The 27,991-nt window shown below is 48.4% G+C and overlaps 1 protein-coding gene across 1 annotated transcript; it reads left to right on the top strand.

Annotated features, from left to right (window-relative positions):
• The first annotated feature begins 49 nt into the window (after positions 1-49).
• On the top strand, positions 50-27,991 carry NPTX2 (neuronal pentraxin 2). Its single transcript, XM_053276791.1, has 5 exons — positions 50-890; positions 10,096-10,312; positions 15,916-16,160; positions 19,500-19,679; positions 20,914-27,991. The coding sequence occupies exons 1-5, from the start codon at positions 402-404 to the stop codon at positions 21,139-21,141; spliced, it is 1,359 nt and encodes a 452-aa protein (XP_053132766.1). The 5' UTR covers positions 50-401; the 3' UTR covers positions 21,142-27,991.

Here is a 27,991-nt window from a genome sequence, read left to right as displayed (position 1 = left end):
TCTCCTGCGCTGCACGCGCTCTGCTCTGCCTCCCCGCCTTGCCCGCCCCTCCCCTCTTCCCCGGCTCAGCCTTTTAAGAGCGCGCGAGCCGCTTTTCCCGGGGACAGCCGAGCCGAGCAGAGCCGAGCCGAGCCAGCCGGGCAGGCGCGCGTGCGCCTCTGCCCGCCCGCGCCCAGCTCCCTCGCCCCGACGACGCACGCCAGCCGCCGGTCGCCCCGCGCGGAGTTGCGAGTGCTGCGCCTCTGCCCCGGCTCCCACCACGGCCTGGCTGCTGCTGCCCGGCACTTTCTCTTGCTCTGCGCGGCCGAGAACAACTTGCCGCCGCTGGGCCGAGCGCTCCTGCCGCCGCGCCCCGATGCTGAGCCGCCCCGCCGCCGCCGCCCAGTAAGCCGGCCGGCGGCATGCTGGTGCTGCCCGTCTTAGCCGCGGGGCTGGCCCTCAGCTGGTGGGGGGCGGCAGCAGGAGCCGCCGCCGCCGCGGGGGGAGCCCAGCAGGAGAGCCCCCCGGGGAGCCGCTTCGTCTGCACCTCGCTGCCGCTGGACGCCGCCGCCAGCCCGGGCTGCCCGCTGCCCCCGGTCCCCATGCAAGGAGGCGGCGGGCTGCTGCCCCCCGAGGAGGAGCTGAAGGCCACCGTCTTGCAGCTGCGGGAGACCATCCTGCAGCAGAAGGAGACCATCGGCAACCAGCGGGAGGCCATCCGCGAGCTGACCGCCAAGCTGGCCCGCTGCGAGAGCGCCCCGGCGGGCCCCGACGGCAAGGGCGGCACGTGGCGGAAGGAGGGGGGCAAAGGCAAGGACACCATGGGCGACCTGCCCCGGGACCCCGGGCAGATCATCGACCAGCTCAGCCGCACCATGCAGGCCCTCAAGGACCGGCTGGAGAACCTGGAGGTGAGCTGTCCGCGGTGCTGAAGGTTGGCTTGGCGAAGGGAGAAGAGGCTGCGAGTTGACAAGGGAGTGGCTGGAGCAGGGCGCGGGTTTGGGACTGAAAGTCCGTGTGTGTGGGGGGTGTGGATCATGGCCGTGAAACTTTACTCAAAGGGAGCACCATTAGGGATGAGGACGGCTTGTGAACCTGCAGTGACGGTGGGAAGGTCTTGGATGGTGCAGTCACAGACCCTTGCGAATATTATTGTTGTCTTTGTTATTTATTTCTGGTATCGGGGTTAGCATGTCGGATTAGGACTGGGGAGACCCGTGTTCAAATTCTCATTCAGCCAGGAAACTCAGTGTGCTGCTCGGGGTCAGTCACTTCTCCCTCAGCCTAACCTACCTCGCAAGGTTGTTGTGAGGATAAACGTAGCCACAGTAAACTGCTCTGGGCTCTCTGGAGGAAGAGCAGGATATAAAAATAAAATAATTTATTTATTCCATCTCCCTTCCAAAGAGAACCGGGTGGCATCTATGCCTCCCATCTTCATGCCCTCTCTGTGAGATAGACATGAGTGTCTGTGGCAGGGGAGAGGGAGGGGGAAGTTGCCCCTCTCCTGTATTTGTTGCCAAGTTAACATGGAACAGTGTATGTATTTTATGTATATATATTTCTGTGTATATACTCCCCTCCCCCAGGGTGCTGAGAGACAGCAGCTCTTCCAAGGTAACCTGTTGGAGTGAGGATTTGAACCTGGGTCTCCCCAGTTTAAGTTGAATGTGCTAACCACTGGACCACATCTGCATGATAACGTACATTCGCTATCCAGGAGGACCAAACAGAACCTCCTTGCTTAGAAGCAGTCCAGTTTATTGGGGGGGGAGCAAACCATAGAGGAGGGAAGTCCATTCATGCTATGCGTATGTTCTGGAGACAGACAACTGGTTGACAGTGGTGAAAAACAGGCTGCCGGAATAGGGATGGTGCCACACCTCAGTGGCAGAGCATCTGCTTCGCATGCAGAAGGTCCCAGGTTCAACTCCTGGAATTTCCAGGCAGGGTTAGGAAAGACTCCTGCCTCTGAAACCTGAGATCTGCTGCCAATCAGTGTTGACAATACTGAGCTAGGTGGATGAATCTTCCTGTGCTCCTATGAACTTTAGTCTGATACAGCAGGGTTCTTCTTTTGTCTAATGGGCAATGATAACCTTTGTATTTGTACAGCGCCTAGCTCAGAGCTTAGGACTTGTAGTGGTAAATATGTTGGGAAGCAGGGTGGAGCTACCCTAATAAAAGGTGCCCAAATCCCACATGTAGCGATCTGCATGCTTTATTTTTTAGAGTCAACTTCCTGGCATCTCCAGATATGGCTGGGAGGGACTCCTGCCTGAAACCTTGGAGAGCTGCTGCCAGTCAGTGTCCTGAACTTGATGGACTAATGGTCTGACTCAGTAGAAGGTGGCTTCTTATGTACCTTTTTAAAGAGATATCCAGAGTATTGTGTTGCAAACCCCACTTCCCAGTCCTTTTCTGGTCTAATCAATAGACTAATGAGGCCATACCTAATTACAGTGCTGCATTACGTTATGTTGGAGAGCTCCTGATTGATGGACCCGCCTCTCTCCTAGCTTGCACTCTCATCTCCTAGGCAGCTGGAAAGGCTTCTCTCCTTGAGGAACTGTTGTCACTTACTAAATATATATGTTGTTGATTACCAGGGGGACAATTAGTGGAGTGCCAGTCCAGTGGGGCACTACAATAAACAAGCTTCATTTCCCAGAAACTCTTCGCTAAGTTCTAATCTTCAATGGGGGTTTTTCTTGCAAGGCTGTGCATGTTTTAAGCAAAATCACATTCTTGAAGTTCTCTGAAAAGGGAAACTTTATTATTACATTACGGAGAGAGATTCCTCTTCCTTCCAGGCGTTGGAGAGGAAGAGGGTGAGAGAGAGAGGTAAAATCTCAGATAGGTCAGGTGTTCAGACATCTGAAGAAGTAAAACAGTTCCTTTCAGAGCAGCAATTCCTGTGTGCCTTGGTACAGATTTTGCTCTTGGAAGAATATACCCCCACAATGCTATTCTCCCCAATATAAACGTGAAAGGAATAGATGTTGTTTGTGTCTTCTAATAAAATGGATTGAGAGGAGATTTGTGGGTTTTATTTTCCTGCTTTGGTGCTTTTCATTTCTTTTTCTTAATCTGTGCCTGACCTAAGTACATGCTTGCTTAGAAGGATTGCAGTGTAGTGTCAACAACTCAGGTCATATGGCCTTAGCATATGGTGACAAATAAGAATATTAGTGAAGAGCACAGCAGTGTTATGGTCAGACTCCGGGGAGACATGGTAGAAATGTATAAAACTATGCAAGGTGTGGAGAGAGTGGAGAGAGAGAACTTCTTTCCCCGTCTCTCACAACCCTGGAATCGGGAGTCATCCCATGAAACTGATTGCCAGTAAGATTTGGACAGACAAAAGTATGTACTTTTGTCAGTCATTTTATTACAGTCAGCGACCAGACTAAAAGTAGCTATAAACATACAATGGAGATACAATAAAATAACACAAGATAATCTCTCCCCGCCACACCCATTATACATTCCCAGGGGCATCTGGTGGGCCTTTGTGGGAAACAGGATGCTGAATTAGATGGGGATTGGGCCTGATCCAGCAAGGTGGTTCTTATGTTTTGCTGAGGGATGTTAACTTTGAAAACCTGAGTTGAGGGTGGGGAAAAGCTAACATTCTAGACATTTTTCTCTTCCTGTGGTGCAGCAGGGAAATGACTTGACTAGCAAGCAGAAGGTTGCCGTTTTGAATCCCTGCTGGTATGTTTACCAGACAATGGGAAACACCTATATTGGGCAGCAGCGAAATAGGAAGATGCTGAAAGGCATCATCTCATACTGAATGGGAGATGGCAATGGTGAACCCCTCCTGTATTCTACCAAAGACAACCACAGGGCTCTGTGGTCGCCAGGAGTCGACATTGACTCGATGGCACACTTTACCTTTATTGGTTACTAAAATAGACTTCACAAATCCCAAGTGCCAGGGAGCCATGGTGCATAGAACTCTAACTGTGGTGCCTAGACTAGGATATTCAGAAGCTGAGCTATTTAATAAAATATTTATTTGTCCCAGTCAGCCCTTTCTCCTATCCAAAGCATGCCACTTATAAAGGGGATATAGAGAAGCTCATCTACTCTCTGTCACACTCTCCACAATGTCCATTGCTACGTCCAGTAGTTTTGTCAAGGGATAGGGCCTTAACTCAGTGGCAGAGCATCTGCTTGCACACAGAAGGTCCCAAGTTCAATCCCTGGCAGCATCTTTAGATAGGGATGGGAAAGAGACTCCTGCCTGTAACCTCAGAGAGCTGCTGCCAGTTGGTGCAGACCAGAGATTCTCAACGTTGGGTCCCCAGATGTTTTGGGACTTCAACTCCCATAATCCCCAACCAAAGGCCACTGGGGCTGGGGATTATGGGAGTTGCAGTCCAATCACATCTGGGGACCCAACGTTGAGAATCCCTGGTGTAGACAATACTGACTCTGAGCTAGATGGACCAATGGTCTGACTCAGTATAAGGCAGCAGTTTCCTATGTTCCTAAGTTTCAATTGTCTGGCTCCAAAAGATATTTGCCAGGGCTTGCTGTAATGTAAGATTCTTTACATCACTTCTTCAAACTTGCCTGTCTCTTTGAAGGGCTGGATTGAAAGCTTTTGGTAATTAATGCAACATTCAATCCATTTCAAATGGCTCTTGCCTCTGCTGAAGGACTGTCACTGTGAGGTGGGGAAATCCCAGAGTAATAAAATAGCAAAGGTATTACTGTTGAGAGGTGGTTTTGGATAATGAAAGGTATTTCTTTCTTTTTTGTTAGGAAAGCTGCATGATTTGGTAATGCACATCATTTTTTAGAAATCTTGGGCATGCTATATTTGACCTGTAGAATGTTTATTCCATGAGGCTATTCACATGAGCATGCAAAACTAGGCTAAGGGAGCCCAGCCCAGTTTCGCACGCTTGTGTGAACTGCCTGGTTCAGGCCCGATCCCACAAACCCACCTAATTAGCCTCCCAGTTAAACGAGGTTAAGGAAGCGAGTGCTCCTTTACCCTTGTTTTTCTGATCGTGTGTCAGCCCCGGCTGGCACACTTGGTCGTGGGGAGGGGGATCCCAGGAATGCACCGGACACTCACATGGTGCATTATTGGGGCTCTGGGGTGGGGCTACACGCGGTGGCTCATCCCGGCACCCTGACCCCAGGAGCTTCTCGTCTGGGCGGGCAATATGCCCACCCAGGGACTAAGAGCCAGTTATCTGCGGGGGAGATAAGTTAAACCCTCCTCCCCCGCAGACCGCTCTCATGTTTATCCTACTATAGAAGAGATGTTTTGAAGTGGAGGGGAACGCTAATGTTTTGTGCATTAATTGAATCGTTGGGTCTCTGTTACGGACAGGAGCAGGTCGCGCTGAATTATTACAGCTGTTTGGGGCATTTATGTGTAATGCCTCGGTAATGCCTGAGCCTGTGTGTTCTGCATGCATAATCCTCATTCATAGATGATAGAGTAGGCTTGTTCACACAGTTGCTTGAATCTAGGTTTAATGTGGGTTATCAACACTGAGGTGATAATGTGAACCCATGCCAAGGTGGTCTATGGCCCAAGATCCCCACCTTAGTATGGGTTCACACAATCACACTAATGCTGGTAACTCACTTTAAACCCAGATTCAGACAACTGTGTGAACAAGCCTAAAGTCAGCTTGAATACAGAACCTTGACCATCTCTCAGCTTGACCAACCTGTATGGGGAAATACCCTTCAGTTCCCAGACCAGTATCTGCAGCACAGAGTGGCTTTTGAGAATTCAGAAATTGCCCTTCCCTCCTGTAATATAAACCAGTATAAAAAACAACCCTGTCCCTTGGCACCCTAAAGCAGGCCTTTACAGGTTTTCTATGGAGCCAGCCCCAAAATTTGGGATCCATACAATGGACACTTGACAAAATTAATGGACTTAGTGATTGACACTGTGGAGGGCAAGGAGGTGGTTATGGAAGCTTCTCTTTATCCCCTTCTCCAGTAACAGAACAGAAACAGAGTTTCTTGAGATCCAGAAAGGTTCTACTAAATAGCTCTGCTTATCCTAATTGAGGCACCACAGTTAAATTTCTAGGCTCCTTGGCTCCCTGGCACCTGGGATTTGTCAAGCCCTGCCCTAATGTCTTGCAAATTTATTGTACCATGCACTTATGCAGACCAGAGACCACTTCATCAGGTGCATGAAGGATTATGTGCAGCTGGTGGGTGGAGAGAGAAAGAGAGAGAGAGAGGGAAGGAGAGAGAGAGGGAGAGGGAGATTAAAGCTCAATGGTAAAGAAATGTGTGTGGTCAGTCTTTGTAAAGCTCTGAGTGGATGGAATATATACAGTGGCAATTCACAACAGCAGTCTCTGGTTATAGCACAGTCTTTCCTGACTCTGCTAAGACAGGTAATGCCGAGGCCAGACAGGAAACTATCGTCTTGATTCAAACCTAGAGAGAGAGAGAGAATTATGGACAACTCTTCATGGATAATACTTCATTGGTGGGCTCTGGTCCACCGAAGCATATGCTGCAATAAATGTGTTATGCTTTTAAGTGCCCCTGAACTCTTGGTTAATTTCGCTGCAACAGACTAACGCAGCCACCCCTCTGGCATCATTGAAAATGTATCTGGAATGCACTGGATTGACTTATAAGGCACTAAATAGCCTGGGACCTACATTTCTTTGAGTATGCCTCTTTCTACAGGAGAGCCCTGTCTGCTGGGATCTAGGGACATCTCAGGAGCCTTATGTATATTTTTTACTTTGTCAGAAAAGCAAGAGAATGAAATTGGGCCTTCTTTCATGCAGACCTTGACAAATTTTCTTTGGATCTAGGAGCCAGCCCCAAATGTAGGAGCTAAACTACAGACACTTAACAAATTATTGGATCTGGTAACAGACATTATAGAGGGAGGGTAAACAGCTTCTCTTTATTTCCTTGATAAGTGACATCCTGGGCTGCCTGGGACGAAGGAAGGTTCTATTAAACAACCCTCCCTCTGAATATCCTAGTTTAGGTGCCACGGTTAAATTGCTAGACGCCATGGCTCCCTGGCGCGTGGGATTTGTTAAGCCTGGCTTTAGTGTAGCTACATCCCTGTAGGATGCCCTGCCTTCAGAAGGAAGATCCAAGCTTTGCTTCTTCCAGTAAAGCCATACAGGCGTCTGACCAAAATTGGGAAGTCCTTGAGGCCTAGCGGTCGGTCAGTCCAGCGCAGTATTGTGTGCTGTGACCTTCCAGGGTTTCATGTTGGAGATGCAGCTCCTGATGGCTTCGACTCTTAGCACCAGCAACCCTGTTGACCACTCGGGGCATTGGGGTAGAAACAGCGTCCTCTCTGGCTATGCTTTCTCTACTCCCTCTTTGTGAGACGGATAGTCTCAGTTTTCATTCTCTCACCTGGAAGTTTTTCACATGAGGCTTTGAAAGCCCTTTAACTCTGCTAACTTGGCAAAGAGGCACCTCTCAAGGTGGTGATTCTCTTTATTTAGCAGGGAGAGAGTAACTGGCCCTCTCCACTCCCAGCACAGGACCTCCAGTGACTGTTGCTAGTGTCTATCTTATGTTTCTTTTTAGATTGTGAGCCCTTTCGGGGCTGGGAGCCATCATATTTATTTATTATTTCTCTGTGTAAACTGCCCTGAGCCATTTTTGGAAGGCCGGTATAGAAATTGAATGAATGAATGAATGAATAAATAAATAAATAAAAACTTGCATCTCCTCTGGAATGGAGGGGGTGCATCCAATTATCGGCTAGATTTACCCTGAAGTCTATGTGAGTTATTGGGTGGCAGATCACACACAATTCAGGTTTTTCACAGCACGCTAGAGTGTAGCCTGATTTATATTTTTAAAAATCCACTATTTGTGTTTTTTGGGGGGACAACTTTGAATTTGCAGTAAAGCCTCCCAGTAAACTCACGGTAAAGCCTGCTTTGTGTAAACAACTAAAGCCTGCTTAGTTGTACACTGTCCAGAGCCTCTGGATGGGGTAGTTTGTAAATATAATAAATAAAATAAAATAAAATAAAAGTCCCTGGAGAGAGAGACTTCCGTCTTCACCCCTTCCCTTCTTCCTGTATCTAGCAAGCAGCTAGGCATGGAGGCTTCTCTATCTCTCTGATCTGTTTCTTAAATAAGCTGCTTTATTTGGGACTTTAACTCCATGTCCCCAGACAACATTATTTCACCGTGCTTTCCTTACCTGTGAGCTTTCACTGTTGCCGGGATATATAAAGAAATCTCCCAGCATGAGCTCCCTAACATTTCAGACAGGCGACTTTCCTAGTCCTATCCAGATCTGTGTATGGTGTGGGGGAACGCAGCCTTGAGCCCTTTGCACACAAAGTGTCTGCTCTGCAACCAAGTGTATGTGTGTGTGTGTGGCGGGGAGGGGGGGCATCCCTAAGAAGGTGGAAGCAGGGTTGGCCCAATAAAGCTGGTGGTGCACCCACTGCTGCTTCTCATTCTCAGAAGGCAACAGGAATGGAAGGAAGTGTGGAGGAGGAGCATAGAGTGATGGAGTAGCGTGATAGCCTAGAGCGGAGTGACATTCTAGCCCGCCACTCTCCTCCTTGATGCTTGGTGCCTTTCCCTTTGGAAAATGTGGGGGTGGGAGTTGCAGCACTAGGGGCACCACTATACCACCTGGGAGAGGAGGGGGGAGATTTATTGGGAGGAGAGAGGGGGAAAGACCCCCTGAAAGGGGAGGAAGGAAGAACTGGGGTGGTGGAGGATAGGGGAGAGAGCAATGTGCTCAGTGTGCTGATGGAGAGGGGGGAGATGGGCCATAGTGGCAGAGCATCTGCTTTGCATGCAGAAGGTCTCAAGTTCCCTCCCTGGCAGCATCTCCAAGATAGGGCTGGGAGACACTCTTGCCTGACATCTTGGAGAGCTGCTGCCAGTCTGTGTAGACAATGCTGAGCTCAATGGACCAAGGGCCTGACTCAGTAGAAGGCAGCTTCCTATGTTCTAGAGCTGGGGTAGTGCAGTGGAGGCGGTGGGGGAACGGTCCTCACTGTCAAGTCTTAGGTGCTGGGGCGGGGCTTGGGCTGACCCTGGATAGAGCCGTATTGAAGACTGGTGCTATATTGGATGTATGAATTCTGCATTGTGGATACTCCTAATTCATCGTTTTATAGTGGCATCTTATTTATGGTATTGTACACTGTAATTACGGCATCCTTCTCGGTTTTCAGTGCCAAAGAACGGGGTATTACACCTTTTCAGTCTAAATAAATGCCCACATGTCTGTGTCTGCTGTGTCTTGGCATAATGAATGCTTTGGATGGTGTGGCTGTTGTGATGATCTGTTTGCATTTTGGAGTTTACAAGGACTTTCCTCTCTGAGCGACTCCTCAGTCTTGCTAGCTGGCTTCAGCCTTTCTATGCCACTCTGGCTCTGATCCAACAGGACGGAAGTCCGGCTTGTGTGCTGAGCCCAGGAAAAAAAGATGGGAGAATCCTGCCAGTTAGCTGTTAGGTGGGGAAGGGAGATTGAATTGAAGCCCGGCTCTCAGCTCTCGGCCTCCCAGGCAGCTGATCACCTGAAATACGGGCCTGGATTCATGTTTTGCCGGGCTTTGGATGGCTGTTGCATTTGGGGAGGGGCTCTGTGCATACAGCACACACTTACTGTATTTACCCAAATAGAAGACTACTCTGAATTTGAGATGACCCCCTTTAAAAATACAGGTTAAGTACAGGTTATTTCTGCATTTACTGGAAAGGAAGAGGAGACTGAATTTCAGATGACCCTTAAAAAACAATACAGGTTATGTACAGGTTATACGTGTATTTACTTGAACGGGGCTTGAATTTAAGACGACCCCCTTAAAATACAGATTTATTATAGGTTATGCCTGTATTTACCTGAAAGGAAGAGGACTTTGAATTTAAGATGACCCACCAATTTCTAACATCCAAGATCTTTTTATGGGGGGGACGAGTCTTGGATTCAGATAAATATGGTATTTAGTGGTCCCCCATGTAAGCGTTCTGCTTTTGTACAAGTATAGCCCCTGGCTGGATCAGGACATTAAAAAAAAGTTGCCTAATTAAGTTTAATTAATGGGAATCATGGTGATCAGCAGTGGCATAAGGTTTCCTTTCCCCTCCTCCTTAAAGCACCAGCTCCGTGCCAACGTGTCTTATGCAGCCCTGCCTAACGATCTCCGAGTGATGCTTCAGAGGCGCCTGGAAGATCTGGAGCGCCAGCTTCTAAGCAAAGTGGCCGAACTGGAGACCGAGAAAACGCTGCTTCATAATGAGACGTCCACCCATCGGCAAAGGACCGAGGCAGCACTGAATGCACTGCTTGAAAGGGTTTCTGAGCTGGAAAGAGGTAATCTTTGTGCCAAGTTGTTGTTATTATTATTATTATTATTATTATAATTATTATTTTAACATTTATATCCCACTCTTCCTTCAAGGAGCCCAGAGCGGTGTACTACATACGTAAGTATCTCCTCACAACAACCCTGTGAAGTAGGTTAGGCTGAGAGAGAAGTGACTGGCATCCTTGGAAAGATATGCTGCTTTCTAGAAGGTCTTTGGTGCCTGTATCCACTGCCTTTGTTGATCCCCAGTGGTTCTCTCCTAGAATATCGATTGCTCTTGATAACGGGGAATGCTATAGGCATTCCTCTGTAATCCAATAGAGGATGCCCTCATATTTTTTTTAATAATGAGGATGATGACAAAGAAAAACAAAAGCAAGCAAGACAACATGAAACACACACAGTTCAAATCACAACCTGTTACACTTGACTTCCCTCCAATCAGACATCTGACCCTTTCTGCTAGCTTCTTCCTTGGCAGTCATCTTCCAACTTAACAGCATGCATTCTGACATCTATAGACCTCCTTCTGTCAATCCAAGTACCTGACAACAGTTGCATGTTTTAACTCGTTAACCCCCAAATAGAAACATACACAGTTTTAAACTAAACCTTTTATTTCTGGGAGTCGCTTCTTCACACCCCTTATGGAAGGATATTAGGAACATAGGAAGCTGCCATATACTGAGTCAGACCACTGGTCCATTTAGCTCAGTATTGTCTACCTAGACCGGCAGTGGCTTCTCCAAGGTTGCAGGCAGGAATCTCTCTCAGCCCTATCTTGGAGATGCTACCAGGGAGGGAATTGGAACCAAGATGCTCTTCCCAAAGCGGCTCCATCCCCTAAGGGGAATCTCTTACAGTGCTCACACATCGTCTCCCATTCATATGCAGGGAGGACCCTGCTTAGCTAAGGGGACAAGTCATGCTTGCTACCACAAGACCAGCTCTCTTCCTGCCTCTCTCAGTTGGTAGGGAACACCAAGGTCACTTTAACACTCCAGTCATACACATGGACTTAAGCCACAAATATTCATGGAGTGACTTGTGTGCAAAAGTGTGGGGGAGGGGAGGGAGGAAACCCCTCAATGAGTGGATTTGTACGATCATTTCACCTGCGGAAGTCAGGAGGGGGAGGTGTGTGCACTCCTAGCGGCAAGCAAGTAAGCAAGCAAGTAGTGGGCTAACTTCAGTCTTGTAGACTTTCTCTCTCCCTTTTGTGTTATACTAGAGTTTCCTTGGCCCACCTATGGGTTTTTAATGTACCAAGCCAGCATCACAACTGCCATCATCCCTAGCCACATTAAATTGCAACTTGAGATGATGAGAACTGTAGTTCAGCAACACCTGGAGATCAAATGTTGCCCGCCCCTCTTCTAAACAGTAGAAGCATAACTAATCTATGCCGAGTGGTTCTGAAGATGCTTTCTTTCATGATCCCAGATCCTGGATCCCACCCCCCAACTGGGGGTGTGACAGTTCTAGAAACAAGACAGGGTGAAAAGAACTGATGACTCATCACCCAGATAACTCTGTGCCACTAGGGCCCACCGGGGGACCTGAGGACCATGACCTGAGGACACAGAGCTTTGCCTTCGTCTTCTGATTCGGAGTCCCCGAGGACCAGTTTTAGTACAAGATGGCTTGACACCCCCAATGTTACTGGAGCCAGCATCTAAGACATCAGGCAAGGCCCCTTTAAGACACAGAGCCTTCCCTAGGAAAGGGGTGGAGCCAGTTCCTTCTGTCTGGGCATCAGCCATAAGCACATGCCTCAGGAAGTCTCTGGAGCAACAGCCTATTGGGATTGTATTATCCAGCTCCTGTGATGCTGCTTGGTACTATCCAAGGTACTGATTCTTTGCACTAGGAGCTGTCCATGGTGTGTGGTGCTCATGGATCTGGAAGAGGTTGGTACCCCACTGGGGGCACCAGGTGCTCGGTGAGGAGCCAGGACTCCTCAAAGGGAGCAGCTATTCCGGTTCTGATGGTTCCAGAGGGGCTGAAAGGGCAAGGACCCAGGCCTGGGTGGACTGCCCCCTTCCTCCAAATTGGTCTTCTCTGGGTTGGTGTCTGGGTGAACCCCAACACTTATGATCTCTCTTCTGCCCCCTCTATATGCTATAGAGAGGGAGATTCTAAGAACATCAGAACAGCTGTGCTGGACCAGGCTCAAGGCCTATCTAGCCCAGCTTCCTGTTTCCCACAGTGGCCCACCTGATGCCCCTGGGAAGGCCACAGGCAAGAGATGAAGGCATGCCCCCTCTCCTGCAGTTGTTCACTTACAACTGGGATTCAGAGGCATCCTGCCTCTGCTCCTGGTGGAAGTTTGTAGCCATCAGGACTAGTAGCCATTGATAGACCTGTCCCCCACGAATGCATCTACTCCCCCTTTCAAGCCATCTAGGCCCATGATTTTCAAAGTATGTGTCATGATCCAGCTCTGTGTTGTGGGATATAAAGCACTGGGTCCCTTGCTAATTAAAATGTCTATGATCTCTTTAATGTGTCAGTTAGGTAATTTTAAATAGCACGTCTTGCCTTACTGTGATTTTCTGAAAACTCTTCTGAGAATAAATCATTCTTTTGGGTCATTGCCTTCAACTGGGCAAATAAGTGATTGCCTTCAACTGGGTTGTGAGAAAAGAAGCTTGGAAACACTTGATCTCGCCATCATAATATCTTGTGGCAATGAATTCCATAGGTTTATTTATTTATTTACATTTTAATACCGCCCCATTGAATAACTCTGGACAATTTACAATCAATAAAGCCACAAAATGACATCAAAGCAATTTACAATGTAAGAGAGATGGAAGTTTGGGGCAGTCTACAAATTTAAAAAACAAAATAGTAAATAAAACAATTAAAAACCCATTTAAGAAATCATTTAAGGCCAGACTGAAAAAAGTCTGTGCTTTATAAAGAAGTTCTTCCTTTTGTCTGTCCTGAATCTGCTATGTATCTACGTGAGTTCTTTTGAACAAGAACATTATTTCCTTCTTGCTTCATCACAGTGATAAGATGAATGCCATTTTTACTTTTCATAATATGTTGAGTGTCACTTTGGTGACTCTGCAGGCATTGAGGCAAGCATGTCCTGTCTCAAACGCATAACCTTTACGTTGGATTACTTAGGGAGCCACACACACTTAATCCTAATCATTTAATCAGATCCTTAGAATTAATTACTGAGAAACGGCACGCCTGGCAAGAGATTGTGTATTTAAATTTCAAATCCTCGTGGCTAAGGAGGTACAACATGAAACTGTCTGCATAATCACTTTGTTTCAGAGGAAGAGGGTGTGAACAAATTTAAATATAGATTCTCCTTAAATGATATTTACAGGATTAGCAAGTCTGGACAGTGACTTGTTCAGACAAATTAATGATTGTATTCTCCAATTGTGCAAACACAAACATTTTGGGAAGGTTAAGTACAGCCTGGAGGTTTGTCTTATATATCCCCAGAAATAGCCATTTTCTTGTGCAAAGGGGGTAGGAAAAAATGAAAACGTTCTTCAGACCACGTAGGCATCTTGGGATGTTTTACCCTTTGAAGAAGAGGAAGAAGAGGAGAAAATCTAATTTCTAGGCCAGAATACTTTTGCCATAACTCATGGGTTCTTAAACCTGCATCCCCAGGTGTTGTAGGACTACAACTTCCATCATCCCCAGCCACAGTGGCCTTTGGCAGGTTCTACCCATGAGGACAGTGGGCAAGGACAAGGAGCCTGGTGAAACGGAGGCAGGTGGCTGGAAATGGGAACGAAACCTCCTGAGGATTCAGGCTCAAGTGCACTTCGTAGGAAGTGAGTCTCCACGGAGGCTTATTCCCAAGAGTGGAACTCGATTGGATGGTGGGAGACCCATTGGCTTAAATCTGGGCCTGTCTCAACTGTATGTGCAGGGATGATTCCAAGGAGTGGCAAGGGCTGCTCCCCCACAAAACATTCCCCAGTCCCCCTTCTGTTCCCCCATCCACCAGTCTGGGATGTTACAGCAACGTGTCAGACAATGCAGTCCTAGGATCTCATGGTCCTAGAGCTCAAATTTGTTATTTTAAAATGGCCTCGGTTGTCTAAAGAAGCCCCATTCACTCATTTCTGTACCCCGGAACAAGCAGCAGAGGTCAGTGCAGCCAGGGAGGGAGGAGACTCCTCCAGCCTCCCAGCAGCCAAGCCAACCCCTCCGCTTCCTTCCTGGCCAGGAAGTGGGCTGGGGGAGACCACGTGTGCAGAGGGGTGCAGGGTCGTCTCCCCTGCAGATTGCAGCTGGCCTGGTCCTGACCTCTTCTCTCCCCAACCCAGCCTTTCTTGCCACACATGCTTGGACAGGGAGAAACACTTGCCTGGAAAGCAGACTGGAAGGCCTGGCCTAATCTAAAAAGACAGTAAGCCTCTCCGCACGAGCAGCGTGGAGAGCCGAATAGGGTTCTGCGGGGAGAGCGGGCTTGACCCACTCTCCTCGTAGACCAGCAGGCAGCTCGCCCTGGGTGGCCGAATCGGCTGCCCACACGATTACCGGCTCTGTTATGGAGCCGCTTGGGGTGGTGGGGTTAGGGGGCCTCCCGGCCCTTGGAATTCCCAGCATGCCCTGCACGAGTGCTTGGGGCATTCTGTGGAGCCCCCTGGCCCCGAGAGGCTTGTTGTAGCCTCCCGATTTGGGGGCTACTTGTGAGTCACTGCGGCACGGAGCTGCGCCGTAGCGACACACGATCAAACAAATGGGGCTAATGGAGCACGCACTCTGCTAAACTCGCTGAAAGTGGGGCAATTAAGCAGACTTGCTGCTAGAAGCCACGCAGCTCCCAGCAGTTCACAGGCACGGTGGAAACAGGGCTGGGCTCCCTTAGCCCAGTTTCCACCACGCGTGAGAGTAGCCTCAATATTTTCTAAGAGGAAACTGGCCCATTTTCTGTATAAGTCTGAACATGTCAAGCAAGCTTTAGTCTTAGGATAAATAAACTACAGACTCTTAAAATGTGAATGTGACAAATCCCATGTATCATACAGGTAGGACTACTCAGGGAGTCGGTGCTTTGGGTCCCAGTGTTTTGGCTGAAGGAAGGAATATAAACCTTTTGAATGAATGCATGGTTGTTATTGGTTGGTGCTGTTGTTATTAACAAGTGTGGACCCACAAAAAAATGTTGCAGTATATCCCTGAGGTGCATGTGCTACCTGAGCTTGTACTGAAGCATGGTGAAAGTTTTAGACCCCTTTCCCCATCAGAAGCAGAGCGGGGTTGTGATTGTCTTGAGAGAAGATTCTTCAGATTGAGAATTTCCCTGCTTTTTTTGTTTGCTGATCTCCATTAGCTCCTCCCACCTGTCTGTTAACTGCCCCCTGAGTCTGCGAACATTCCCCTCCATTCAGTTACTTTCAGTAAGTTTTGGGGGTGGGTTTTTTTGGTCTTCTTAGGTTTGTTTTTCTTCAGAACCCTGGGAAACCAATGTCTCTGAGGGCTGGAGTACCTAACCAGTTCCTGCTTCACACCCATAGGTGCTCCAGTTGTGCATCCAGAAGGATCCTAACATTTCCAGCTCTTTTGGAAATAGATATAAGACGTTGTGTGTAATGTCATTTTCCGTTGAATGTGGCCCTAGGTACCAGCGCCTTTAAATCGCCAGATGAATTTAAGGTCTCCCTTCCTCTCCGCACCAATTACTTGTACGGGAAGATCAAGAAGACACTTCCAGAGCTGTACGCCTTCACCGTGTGCTTGTGGCTGAAGTCCAGCGCCACACCCGGAATAGGAACACCCTTCTCCTATGCAGTCCCTGGACAAGCCAACGAAGTCGTGCTGATTGAATGGGGCAACAACCCCATTGAACTTCTGATTAATGACAAGGTGAGGAAGGACTCCTTTACTTTGGAGAATGTATTGGTCCGCTGCCAGGGATTGCATCTGGGACCTTCTGCATGCAAAAAGTCAGCCTGGCTTGATCCCTGGTGTGCTTCTGGCTCTCCCAGTCCCAACTTTGGACTGGCACCCCCTAGTGTCTGCTGCCCACAGCTCAACTTCCGGACCCATTCCCAGTAGCAAGCCCTGGCACTAGGCTGGAGCCAGAGCCAGCCAGGTGGGAGATCCCAACTGGGGACCTCGAAACTGGCACACACAGGCTGTGCCTGAGTCCCCCAGCAAAGTGGCCTCTTCCACACCACATACCTCACACTTCCTCAAGCCTGCGTACAAGCAGAGGAAAAGGGCCAGGAGGGACTTGATGGAGAAGTGCTACACTCTGGGCCAGGGGAGTGCCCCTTTAAATATTTCTGCGCTCCCAGCAGAGAGGTGGAGGCTGGGAGGGATAGTCCAGCCTGGAGGTATTTAAGAGCTGATTTCACCTCTGGCCCTTGTCAGAGCAAAGCTGTTCACTGGGAGCTCTCCATGGTGCTGCAAAGCTGACTGCCTCAAATAATACATTTGAATCTAAACAGTGTTTCCCAGCCTTTATCATCCTGAGGCACACCCACATTTTAAAAAAGAAAGAGGGTGGCACACTACCCTCTCTATACAGACACAGCTTTTTTTTTTGGTGACAGCAAAGCTGCAGCACAATTTTATTTATTTATGCTTTTTTCCCTTTCTCCTCCTGCTAAGCAGAAAGCCCTAAATGAGTGAGTCTGCGCCAAAAGCTGGAAGTTTAAACTCTGCACATTTGAAGCTGATTCACCCCCTTATGCATCAGGAAGGACATATTTTCCCCAGTGCATTTTGGGACAAATCATTTCTAAAAGCCTGGAGCTTAAAGTCCCAGCTTTTGGAGCTGACTCAGAGCGAGTCAGCACAGCACACCGGCCAGCATCCCATGGTGCACTAGCGTGCTGTAGCATACCAATTGGGTAACACTGATCTAGAGCAAGGCTTACAAATCCCAGGCACCAGTGGTCCATGATGGCTAGAAATTTAACCAGAGTGCCCAGAGTGGAATAGAGTTATTTAATAAAATATGTTTGTCCCAGACAGTCCCATTTCTCTTCTATGTATATTACTTGCAAAGGGGATAGGAACATAGGAAGCTGCCATATACTGAACCAGACCATTGGTCCATCTTGCTCAGTATTGTCTTCACAGACTGGCAGCTGCTCTTCCAAGGCTGCAGGCAGGAATCCCTCTCAGCCCTATCTTGGAAAAGCGACCAGGGAGGGAATTTGGAACCTAGATGCTCTTCCCAGAGCAGCTCCATCTCCTCCTGAGGGGAAGATCTTCCAGTGCTCACACTTCTAGTCTCCCATTCATATGCAACCAGGGCAGACCCTGCTTAGCTAAGGGGACAAGTCATGCTTGCTCCCACCAGACCAGCTCTCTTCCAGGATAGAGAGAAGCCTGTTTACCCTCCCTCTCCACAATGTCTGACACCAAGTTCAGGAATGTTGTCAAGTGCCCGTTGTCTGGCTTCCAAATTTCGGGCTGGCTCCTAGATGCAAAGAAAATTAGTCACAGCCTGTTCTAGAGCTGAGGTTCCCAACCTGTGGGTACTCCGGATGTTGCTGAACTCTGACTCAAGTCATCCCCATCTGCATTGTAGCTGGGGATGATGGGATTTGGAGTTCAGCAGCATCTGGAGTACCCACAGGTTGCGAACCCGCGGCTCAGGGTTTCTCAACGTGTGGGTCCCCAGATGTTATTGGACTTTAACTCCCATAATCCCCAGCCCCAGTGGCCTTTGGTTGGGAATTATGGGAGCTGAAGTCCAATTACATCTGGGGACCCACACGCTGAGAATCCCTGCTCTAGAGTATATCCATGAAAGAGCTTTTGACTCTTGCTGAAGATCCCCCTCCCTGAAGCTTGCCCCTTCCTCAAAGCCTGAAAGGGTGCCCTCAGTCATGGAACGAGGGCCCTGGGGCCTTTGGGGCAGCCCCCACCAGCTCTGCCCCATTTGCCAGGCACAGGGCTGGCCTGTAACCAGCCCTGTGGATGGAGTTGTGAAGCTGCCACTTTGGGATGGCTCTGGCCATGGAAGCTGCCTTCAGTGAAGCAAGGCTTGTTTGCTCAGCTGTTTTAAAGCCAGGCTGGGAGCCACTGAGCTATTGATCTGGGCTGTAACTGGCCTGCTAGAAATGGCCAAAGCAGGAAGAGGTGGGCAGTGGGGTAGGGAGTGCCTGGCGTGCTGCTGCATTGCTGTAGCCTCATAAACACGGGATCCCTGGGTGTGCTGCAGTCAGGTTGCTAAGAAGCACACGCATCATACAGGGGTGCTGGGCTGCATCATATTGGTAGATGAGGCTTAATTGGAGCCCAAGTCCGGAATCTGATTTTGATATGGAGGCTCTGCCCTCAAACGTGGGCAGCTGTGGGGAACACAGGAAGCTGCCTTAAACCCTTCGTCCATCTAGCTCAGAACTGTCTACACTGACTGGCAGCAGCTCCTTCAAGGTTCCAGGCAGAGGTCTGTCCCAGCCCTACCTGGAGAGGCTGCCCGGCCTTGAACCTGGGACCTCCTGCAGGCAAAGCAGACGCTCTTCCTCTGAGCTACGGCCCCATCTCTTAAGAGTTGTATCTTACAGCGCTCACATGTAGTCTCCATCCAGATGCAAATGCATCGGCTTTTAGCTGCTTTATGGGATTTTAAATTGTTTTTGTTTTCGATCATTGATTGATTTGAACTGTTTTGTGGTATTTGTGAACCGCCCCCAAGCTATTTTGTAAGGGCGGCCTAGAAATTGAACAAATGACAGACAAACAAACAAACAAACAAACAAACAAACCAAGGCAGGCCCTGCTTTGCAAAGGGGACAATTCATGCTTGCCACCACAAGGCCAGCTCTCCTCCCCAGTTCTAAAGAAGAGTGCCTCTGTGCATGTACAAAGTACATTCCTCTTGCCACTGAGCACCCATATGTCTGGAATGAAGAATAAGGGTTTCTAGGGTAAGTGACCCAAGGCGTTTTAAAGTGTGCAATGCCTTCTCACACTGAAGCCCGCCTGGGTTTGCTGCTGAGCATATGCTGATTGCAGAACGGCCGGCCATCAGAGCTCTCTGGTGATGCCCTCTGTATGGTGTGTTTGTGTACTGCATGTGGTCCATTCAGCTCATGATGGTCTCTACTGACCCTCTCCAGGGTTTCAGGCAGGAGTCTCCCTGGGACGCTGCCAGGGAGCGAATCTGGGACCTTCGGCATGCAAAGCAGATGCTCTGCCATTGAGCTGTGGCCCCATCCCATAACCCTTTTGGCCTTCCCACAGGTTGCCCAGCTCCCACTCTTCATCAGCGATGGGAAATGGCACCACATCTGTGTCACGTGGACGACGAGGGATGGCATGTGGGAGGCTTTCCAGGATGGGGAGAAACTTGGCACCGGTGACAATCTAGCTCCTTGGCACCCCATTAAGCCGGGAGGGGTCCTGATCCTTGGTCAGGAGCAGGTGAGCTGGACAGCAACATGGATTTCCCTTCCTTCCTCCTCCTGTTCCAGGGCACCAACTAATAATGATAATTATATGTACAACATGCAATGAGTGCTTAACTTTCCTAATGGCTAAGCTAGTCCTCTGCACACCTGCCAGCAGGAGGCCACCATGATTTCCACACAGCGCTCTAGGTGTGTTGCGCTGGGGCAAAAACGGCAGCCAGCCACCCTGTTTTTGTGGCAACTATCAATGGCTACTAGTCTGTAGGGGTGTGCACCAATGTAATTCTGCAATTTGATTTGAGGCTGAATGGAGTCGCAGAGCCCTCAAGCTGGTTAGTCAAAAACACTTGGCTTGGCTTTCTCCCATTTTCCCAGGGAGAGCTGATCTAACAATTGGGGTTGGTGGGTAGACCAGTCCTCTGCTCTGGATTTTGCACTTCTGCCCACCTCGGAGTCCAAAGGTCTACCCGCCAATCCCAATCGGTAGACCAGCTCTCCCCGGAACAAAGCATCATTTTGAGGCCTGCTTTTCCAGCAAAACAGGCCTCAGAATGCCACTCAAATAACCTGAATAGATTTGGGATGAATTGGGGGTGATAATCCTTGACCCTGAACTGGGCCTACTTTGATTTGATTCGGTGTAAAATCTGCAAATTACCCCCGATTTGACCTGAATCAATTCGAGGTTGAATCGAATTGCACACCCCTTCTAGTCTGAGGGCTATAGACTACCTCCAGCCTAAGAGGAAAGATGCCTCTCAATATCAGTTGCAGGGGAGCGGGCGTGCCCTCACCTATTGCCTTTGGGTTTCTCAGAAGCATCTGGTGTGCCACTGTGGGAAACAGGATGCTGCACTAGCTAGGCTTTGGGCCTAATCCAGCAAGGCTATCCTTTTGTCCTTATGCCTTTCCCCCCTACAACGCTCCAGAATTGTGCTGTGTCTGGGGCACTGTGGGGAAATTAAGAGGGTGGCCCCCAGGAGACGGTGGTAAAGAGAGCTGCCACCATAAATGTTGCCATAAATGGCAGGGAAAGATTCTGAAAAATAGAATGAAAGGGGAGTAATGAATGGGCAGGTGAAAGAACAGCTGCACGAATGAAACCTGCAATGAATGAAAAGGGCAATTCATGCACAGGGTTGTTAATTGGATAGCATAAGTGTCCTATCTTTGGGAAAGAAACCACGGCTTTGGATGGTTAAACTAATCCAGGCGTCTTATCCTCTTCCTCCTCCTTTAATTTTCAGGATACTGTTGGAGGAAGATTTGATGCTACCCAAGCTTTCGTTGGAGAGATGAGCCAGTTCAATATATGGGACAGAGTCTTAAAGCCAGAAGACATCATGAATATTGCTAACTGCTCCACCAACATGCCCGGGAACATCATCCCGTGGGTTGACAACAATGTGGATGTCTTTGGAGGTGCAGCTAAATGGCCCGTGGAGACGTGTGAAGAGCGCCTGCTAGATTTATAGCCATGACCATTTCTCATTGAAGTGCCCCGTTTTTATCAAGACAATCTCTCATGAGGTCTGATGCTCTTACTTCCCTCCTTATTCCCCTGAGTGATCATTATTTTTGATAGCTCCTTAGTCAACCGCCAGAGTGTACACGTCCATGGGACACAATTCTCCAGAGACATCAAGCCCCGTTGAAGGAAAGGAGCGACATATACGTTCATCCTGTTGCTCTTGTTCACCGTTTCCGCCTTTTGATGGGGATTCTGGGCAAGTCCTTCTCGGAGAATTCTGTCCGTGGTTTGCAGGCCGCTGGCACAAATTTCAAAAACGGTCACCCTTTCTGATGTGAGTGGTCTTTCACACCTTAGGGCAGATCCAAAGTGCATTGTGACGACGGCTGGAAAGCATCCCCTTCCGTTTCAATTGGCTTTGGATCGGCACCTCAGAGCAACAGTCCAGGCCCTGTGAAGATAGTGTATCCCTCTCTAGAGACAGAATGCACCCCTTCTAACAACACATGGTGTCAAATAAAGCACAAACGTCGTAGGGGGGGTTAGGTCTAAGGGCTTACACATGATCAGCTGTTGCAGGGGATTAGAAACCCCACTCGAGGTTGGGACTGGCAATCTCATGTTTGCCGCTTAACTTGAATGCAGGGGGAAAGCAGGGAAGGAGGGCTTAACCCTTCCTCTATCCATCACTTCCCCCCTTCAACACCCCCCTTCAGGTGCTTCCCCTCAGGCTTCTTTCTGGTTCTGGAGCTTGGTTAGCTCGGATAGCAATCAGGGATATGGGCTTGGGAAGAAGCTGTGAGCAGGGGGATGATGAATCCCTTCTCCCCTGCGGATGCATCTTGGGCCTGTATTCATATTGAGGTGGCAAACTCAAAAGTTGGGAAATCTGTGTGCACTGCATAGTATCTAGTCCCAGTCTAGGTGAGGGCTGATTTGAAGGTACTCAGTACACATACAGGCCAGTGTCTCCGAATCAGAGAGTCTCAATTTTGTCCCCTCCAGTAGCTTCCATTTCCCATGGGCCACCCAGGTGAAATTTCCCTCCTAGGTCTGTGGACAATTCTGCAGGAGAGAGCAGATGGGGCCCTGTTGTCTCATGGATGTGAAAGCACAAGGGGAATGTGGATCGCAGGTCCGCCATGAGTATATACCGGCGATCAGAGGGAGGGACTTATCAGCAAGCACAGTCACCGGAAGGGTTTTGATAGCACGCCAGGCTGATTCAGACACGCAGAAACAATAGGTTGTACACTCCTCCCTGAAAGGCAGTCAGCTTCACACTAGGCACAGATATTGGAAGACTTTCCTATCGCAGGAACTCCCTGCCTGCAGAAAGCTAGCTTCTCAGGGGGAACCTTTTAGCTGAGTATTCTCTCCTCATGTTAGCCCTCCATGGGTAGGAAGGCTTTTTGCTCTGCTGGAGGGGTTACTCAAACATCTGACCCCCTCCCATCATGCACTCCTGCAGTTTGAAATAATCTGGGCACGAAAGGTCTACACCACATGCTAAGCCCGTTCACAGGACCATTTGGGGGTTGGGTAGGAGCACAGGGAAGCTCCCACCCCATCAGCAGAGATGAGCAGCCCCTCCATTCGGGTCCACAAGCCCAGCCAACACACAAACTAGGCAGCTGCTGGGCATATTGTTGAATACGACAGCAGTAAGCCCTGCCGGCCATGGAAGGTCCTCCAGGACTGCTTCTGGCTTCCCAGCATGCTTTGTGTTGCCAGCAGAATGGAAGTGGAATGTCTTCCTGGGCGGCTGCTCTGGCCGCAGAACTCTATGATCACGCTGTGGTGGAGGGCCGACATGGTGCTAACCATGTAGAAGAAGCATGCGAGTTCTCCTAAGCAGAGAATCAGGGTAGCAGGACTCTCCTCTCCTCCACTCTTGGTCAACAGTTGAGTACAAAAGCTGGGAAGCCCTGCCTGGGTAGCAACCTGGGCTGGAGGGATCTGTGTGGGTTCTGATGACCACGCAGAGCTAGGTAGCCTGCCTCCTACCCTGGTTCTAACAGTTGTGTGAACCAGCCTGCTATTTCTGCACTTTTGAATTGACCCTCTATAGCCTGCATATCAATGAGCAAGGTGTGAATGAAAAGTGAAGATACCCTGATTTAGTGATAGAGATGTGAAGGCCTGGGGGGAAAAGGGGGGGGGGACACAATCCCCCTGTGTAGTTCCTGGTCTTTTTCTGTTTCCTCCCAGCTGTTTCCCCAGGCCTTGACATCTCTATTCCGTGACCTCCTCTGACCCGTGTTCAGGGTTTTTTCACTAAAAAAAGTGATTAAAGCAATATTGGACATGTCCCTCCACTCTCCTGCTTCAGCGCTAACCGCTAGCAGTTACCCCCAAGCCTGGAGGTGGTACCTACAGATCATGGAAATTCCAAACCTTTGCTAATAAGATTTACTCTTCCCTCTACCTGAATGCCAGTCCTACGTTTGGTAGCTCTTTCTTTAAAGGAGCACTTTTCAAAAAACATTATAAAAACCTTGTCTTAAGACTGCATCGTCAAGGCCCTTAAAGAGCAAGATATGCACTAAATACATTGCTAACCATGTTGCTGGATGGTGAAGAGTCCGGCAACGTACGTGTGTGTGTGTGTGTGTGATATAAGCACCTGCATTCCTTTTTAAAATGAACCTGGGTGCAGGTCCCTGGAATGTGTGGTACTAATAGGGAATGTCCTGCCATACCCATGTTCAATGTAATTTGTGAACGACTGTACCTGGGTATAGATCTGTACTTGTGCGCGCTCATTGTACGAGTGTTCGACATAACATGTGAATAGGAAAGGAGAGCTGGTCTTGTGTAGCAAACATGAATTGTCCCATTTGCTAAGCAGGGTCCACCCTGGTTTGCATTTGAATGGGAGACTACATGTGAGCATCCTTAGAAGATGGGGCCACTCTGGGAAGAGCGCCTGCATGCTTGCATGCAGAATGTTCTGAGTTCCCTTCCCAGCAATATCTCCAAGATAGGGCTGAGAGAGATTCCAGCTTGCAACCTTGGAGCTGCTGCTGCCAGTCTGTGGAGACAATACTGATCTAAATGGACCAATGGTCTGACTCAGTATATGGCAGCTTCCTATGTTCCAATGAATGGGGCGTGTGCTGCTCAAGTGGTGAGTTCAATGGCTCTAGCCAAGTTTAGCTAGCAGAGGATCTGACCAAAGTCTGTCAATTTCATTTAAATTTGTCCAGTGCAGTTTGGTAGTTGTAGGGGCTAAGAGTTACTGATAGTATGTATGTTCCGTGCTGGCTGATGAATGTACTGAAACAGGGATGTTTACGAAATGGATACTGTATTCTGTTTCGAGCTTGAAACAAAACGCAAAATGGCCAAAACGTTTTGTCAAAACAGCAGCCGAGCCGGCAGTTTCGATGAAACAAACTCAAAACATTTTGAGTGTTTCGACCATAGGGAACAATGTGGAAACTCAGAAGACCCCATTGATCCCCATGGGTAGCTCCTAGGGACACCAAGATGAGTTGGGTGTTAGGACATAATGGGTGCTACCTACCACCCACCCAACCCACCCACAAAAGCATTGGGCAAGCAGATTTTAAACATTTTTAAAAAACCTTTTCCCCAAACCCTCATAGGATCATACATTTTTAACAGCCTATCATAGGCTAGGATCCCTACATTTTGAAATGCCATCCTTTTGGGTTCCCCCTCCCTCTTCCCTCCCTCCAGCCAATGGGGGCACAGTGGCCCATGACCACACTTGATTTATATGATAACAAGCCAACCAAGAAGCAAGGAGATCACAAGCCAATCGGAAGCCAGTGCCAGAAAACCAACCAGCAAGGGGCAAACAGGCCTCCAAAACGGCTCTGGAAAAGTTGAAACGTTTTGATCGAAATCGGGGTTGTTTGGCTCCAAGCTCAAAATAGGCTCGAAATGGCCCATTTTGATTCAAAACATTTCACAGTCAAAACGTTCTGCACATCCCTATACTGAAAGTCATTGCTGGGTTTGACTTGGAAATGTTTACGACCCTTTATTCACTATGCAATGGTTACTTTGACCCCTAGAGTGGCAGATCTGTAGGGTTGCCAGTTGGCTGGAAAAGAAACAACGGGGTCTGTAATTGGCTAACAGCAGCCTGGTGTTCAGGACTCAGCAAGGGAAGCTCTTTGCGGTGGATAGGTACTGCTTTAAGGGCGAAGTTGGCTGGAAAGCCAGTTGATTTGGGCGGTGGTGGGGATCAGTACATGTGAGTTCAAATTACCACCGGGTGACGATGGGGATGGGGTTGAGTATCTGCTTTGCATGCAGAAGTTCCCAGGCGCTATCCTCCATGTAGGACTGGGAGAGACTCCTGCCTGAAACCTTGGAGAGCCTCTGCCAGCCAGTGTAGACAATACTGAGCTAGATGGACTCACTATAAGCTTCCTATGTTCCAGGTTAGTGGGATGGTTTCTTCAGGCAAGGCTGGGAAAGACACCTGCCTGAAACCTTATAAAGCCACTGCCAGTCAGTGTAGACAGTACTGAGCTGGATGGAACAACATTCTAATGTGCACAGATGTCTCTTTCTCTCTCTGTCCAGTCGTGTCTAACTCTCAGTCACTCTATGGATCACTGCACTCCATGCCATCCTATCTCGGACAGCTTCCTTTAAGTCCACCATGGTCATTCCAGTGTCATTTTTTATAATATCCAGCCACTGAGTACAAGGCCGTCCCCATCTCCTCTGCTTTTAATGCTGTGCATCATTAAAGGCAGAGTAACAATGGCCTGCTGAAAATGTGGCAACCCTCTCCACCTTACTGAACCTCTGCTCCCTTCACCGCTCTCCTCTCCTCCACAAATCTCCTCTTCTCACAACTTGCTACAGGAAGGAAGGGTGTGCAAAACGAACTGGCCAGACATATTACCAGGTAAAGACCGAAAGGAAAAAGTAAAGGTAAAGTGTGCCGTCGAGTCGGTGTCGATTCGGTGTCGACCACAGAGCCCTGTGGTTTTCTTTTGGTAGAATACAGGAGGGGTTGACCATTGCCTTCTCCCACATAGTATGAGAAGATGCCTTTCAGCATCTTCCTATATTGCTGCTGCCCAGTATAGTACCAGCGGGGATTCGAACCATCAACCTTCTGCTTGCTAGTCAAGCATTTCCCCACTGCGCCACTTAAGGTGGACCTGGCAACCTCAATTCTGTCTCGCCCAGCTTTGCTGCAGTGCGAACCTCCCTCTGTATCTTCAGACCAGGCCCTAGCCACTCCTGTTTTTCTTTAAAACCGATACAAAATGTTTTTGTTTTTGTTTCTGAAGGGGGTCGTAATTTCTTTTCCTTGAAAAGGCCTTTAATGAGTATGTGCCAAAGTTTGTTTGTGTGTGTGTGTTTTGTTTTCTGCTTGCTAAGAAACACTGGGCCCCATTCAGTGGGAAGTTCTTCTGCAAAAGGCGTACAGAAATGAATGGAACACAGTTGAGCTGTCATAAAGCCTCTCATTTGTGTCAATGGGGAACTTTTTTATAATGTACAGGAGAATTTATGTACATAGTATTGTCCCTAAGCCAGGCAATTTTTGGCCATTGATACCATCTTGGGACAAATGCTCATAGTGATATTTGGCAATGCCTACTCCTCTAGAGATGGAAAATGGGTGCATTCTCTGTGTTATCACCTCCTCTTTATCCCAACCCCTAAACAATTAGGGTAAAATTGCAGTTGTTTTTGTACAGAGAAAAGGGTTAGAGTAAGGACAAACAAATAATTGTAGTCTCTCCATGGAGAGGACATTAGAACATAAGAGCAGCCCTGCTGGATCAGGCCCAAGGAGGCCCACCTAGTCCAGCATCCTGTTTCACACAGTGGTCCACCAGATGCCTCTGGGGAGTCCACAGGCGAGAGGGATGTGCACGCCCTCTCTCCTGCTGTTGCTCCCCTGCAACTGGTAATTAGAGGCATCTCACTTCTGAGGCTGGAGGTGGCCAATAGCCCTCAGACTAGTAGCCAATAAGAGACGTTCCTGCCAATTTTCATTTCCATTCCTCTGACAACATTGATAAAAATCTGTGTTTTAAAAACTTTTTAAAGCTTTAAAAACGCCATTGGAAATGTGGCCGCTGCAGGCCGGATGTTCAGGACAATAAAAGTACGATAACACACTGAAAGCGATGGGTCTTGCAATGCTGTCATCTCTTTTCCATCTTTTGGAGTGTAGACCTTGCCAAAAATCACAAGGAGCATCCATCCCACCAGGTGACCATCCCAGCTGGCTCATGTACTGAAAGGAAGTAATCCTTTAAAAAAAATGTATGGTAGAACTTTAAGGTACAGGAGTGTAGGAGAACTTCCCAATAATTTGGCCTATCATTAGGCTCACCTCTCCTCATTTTTAAAAAATGTGTCTCTCTCTGTTAAAAAAAGACATTTCTCCCATGGTGGTCCTTTGTGCTTATTGAAAGACAAGGGCACTGCTTTGCAGCTTTTCAGCTCCTCTTCTCCATCATGACTTCTGTAAACTCTGAACTGACTCTAATGTTTTTGTTTTTTTAAAAAATATTATTTTCTCAATACCCTCGCAGAACTAGGTGAGAGTTTTCCTTTTTCGGCATTTGGTGACTATTTGGCTTGTGGTGCTCAGAGTTCTTACACGATGTACTGGGTGGGGGAAAATGCTGATACTTTTCATGAATTTAGAGAAAAGTGATTTTAAAGGGAGGGGAAAGGAGGGAATTTGTAATATATCATATTTTATTTTTCATATGTTTGGAGCTCTGTTCTAGTGACTGTATCATTTGTAGGAGAAAGTTACATATTTCCATTAATATGTAGTAAGATGTTCTTTAAAAAAAAAGAGCCTAAATTAAAAAAAAATTGCACTGTAAATGAAA

This window comes from Hemicordylus capensis, chromosome 13, assembly GCF_027244095.1.
Source record: "Hemicordylus capensis ecotype Gifberg chromosome 13, rHemCap1.1.pri, whole genome shotgun sequence".
In the NCBI taxonomy this organism is placed as follows: Eukaryota; Metazoa; Chordata; class Lepidosauria; order Squamata; family Cordylidae; genus Hemicordylus; species Hemicordylus capensis.
This window is presented reverse-complemented; position numbering and strand designations above follow the sequence as displayed.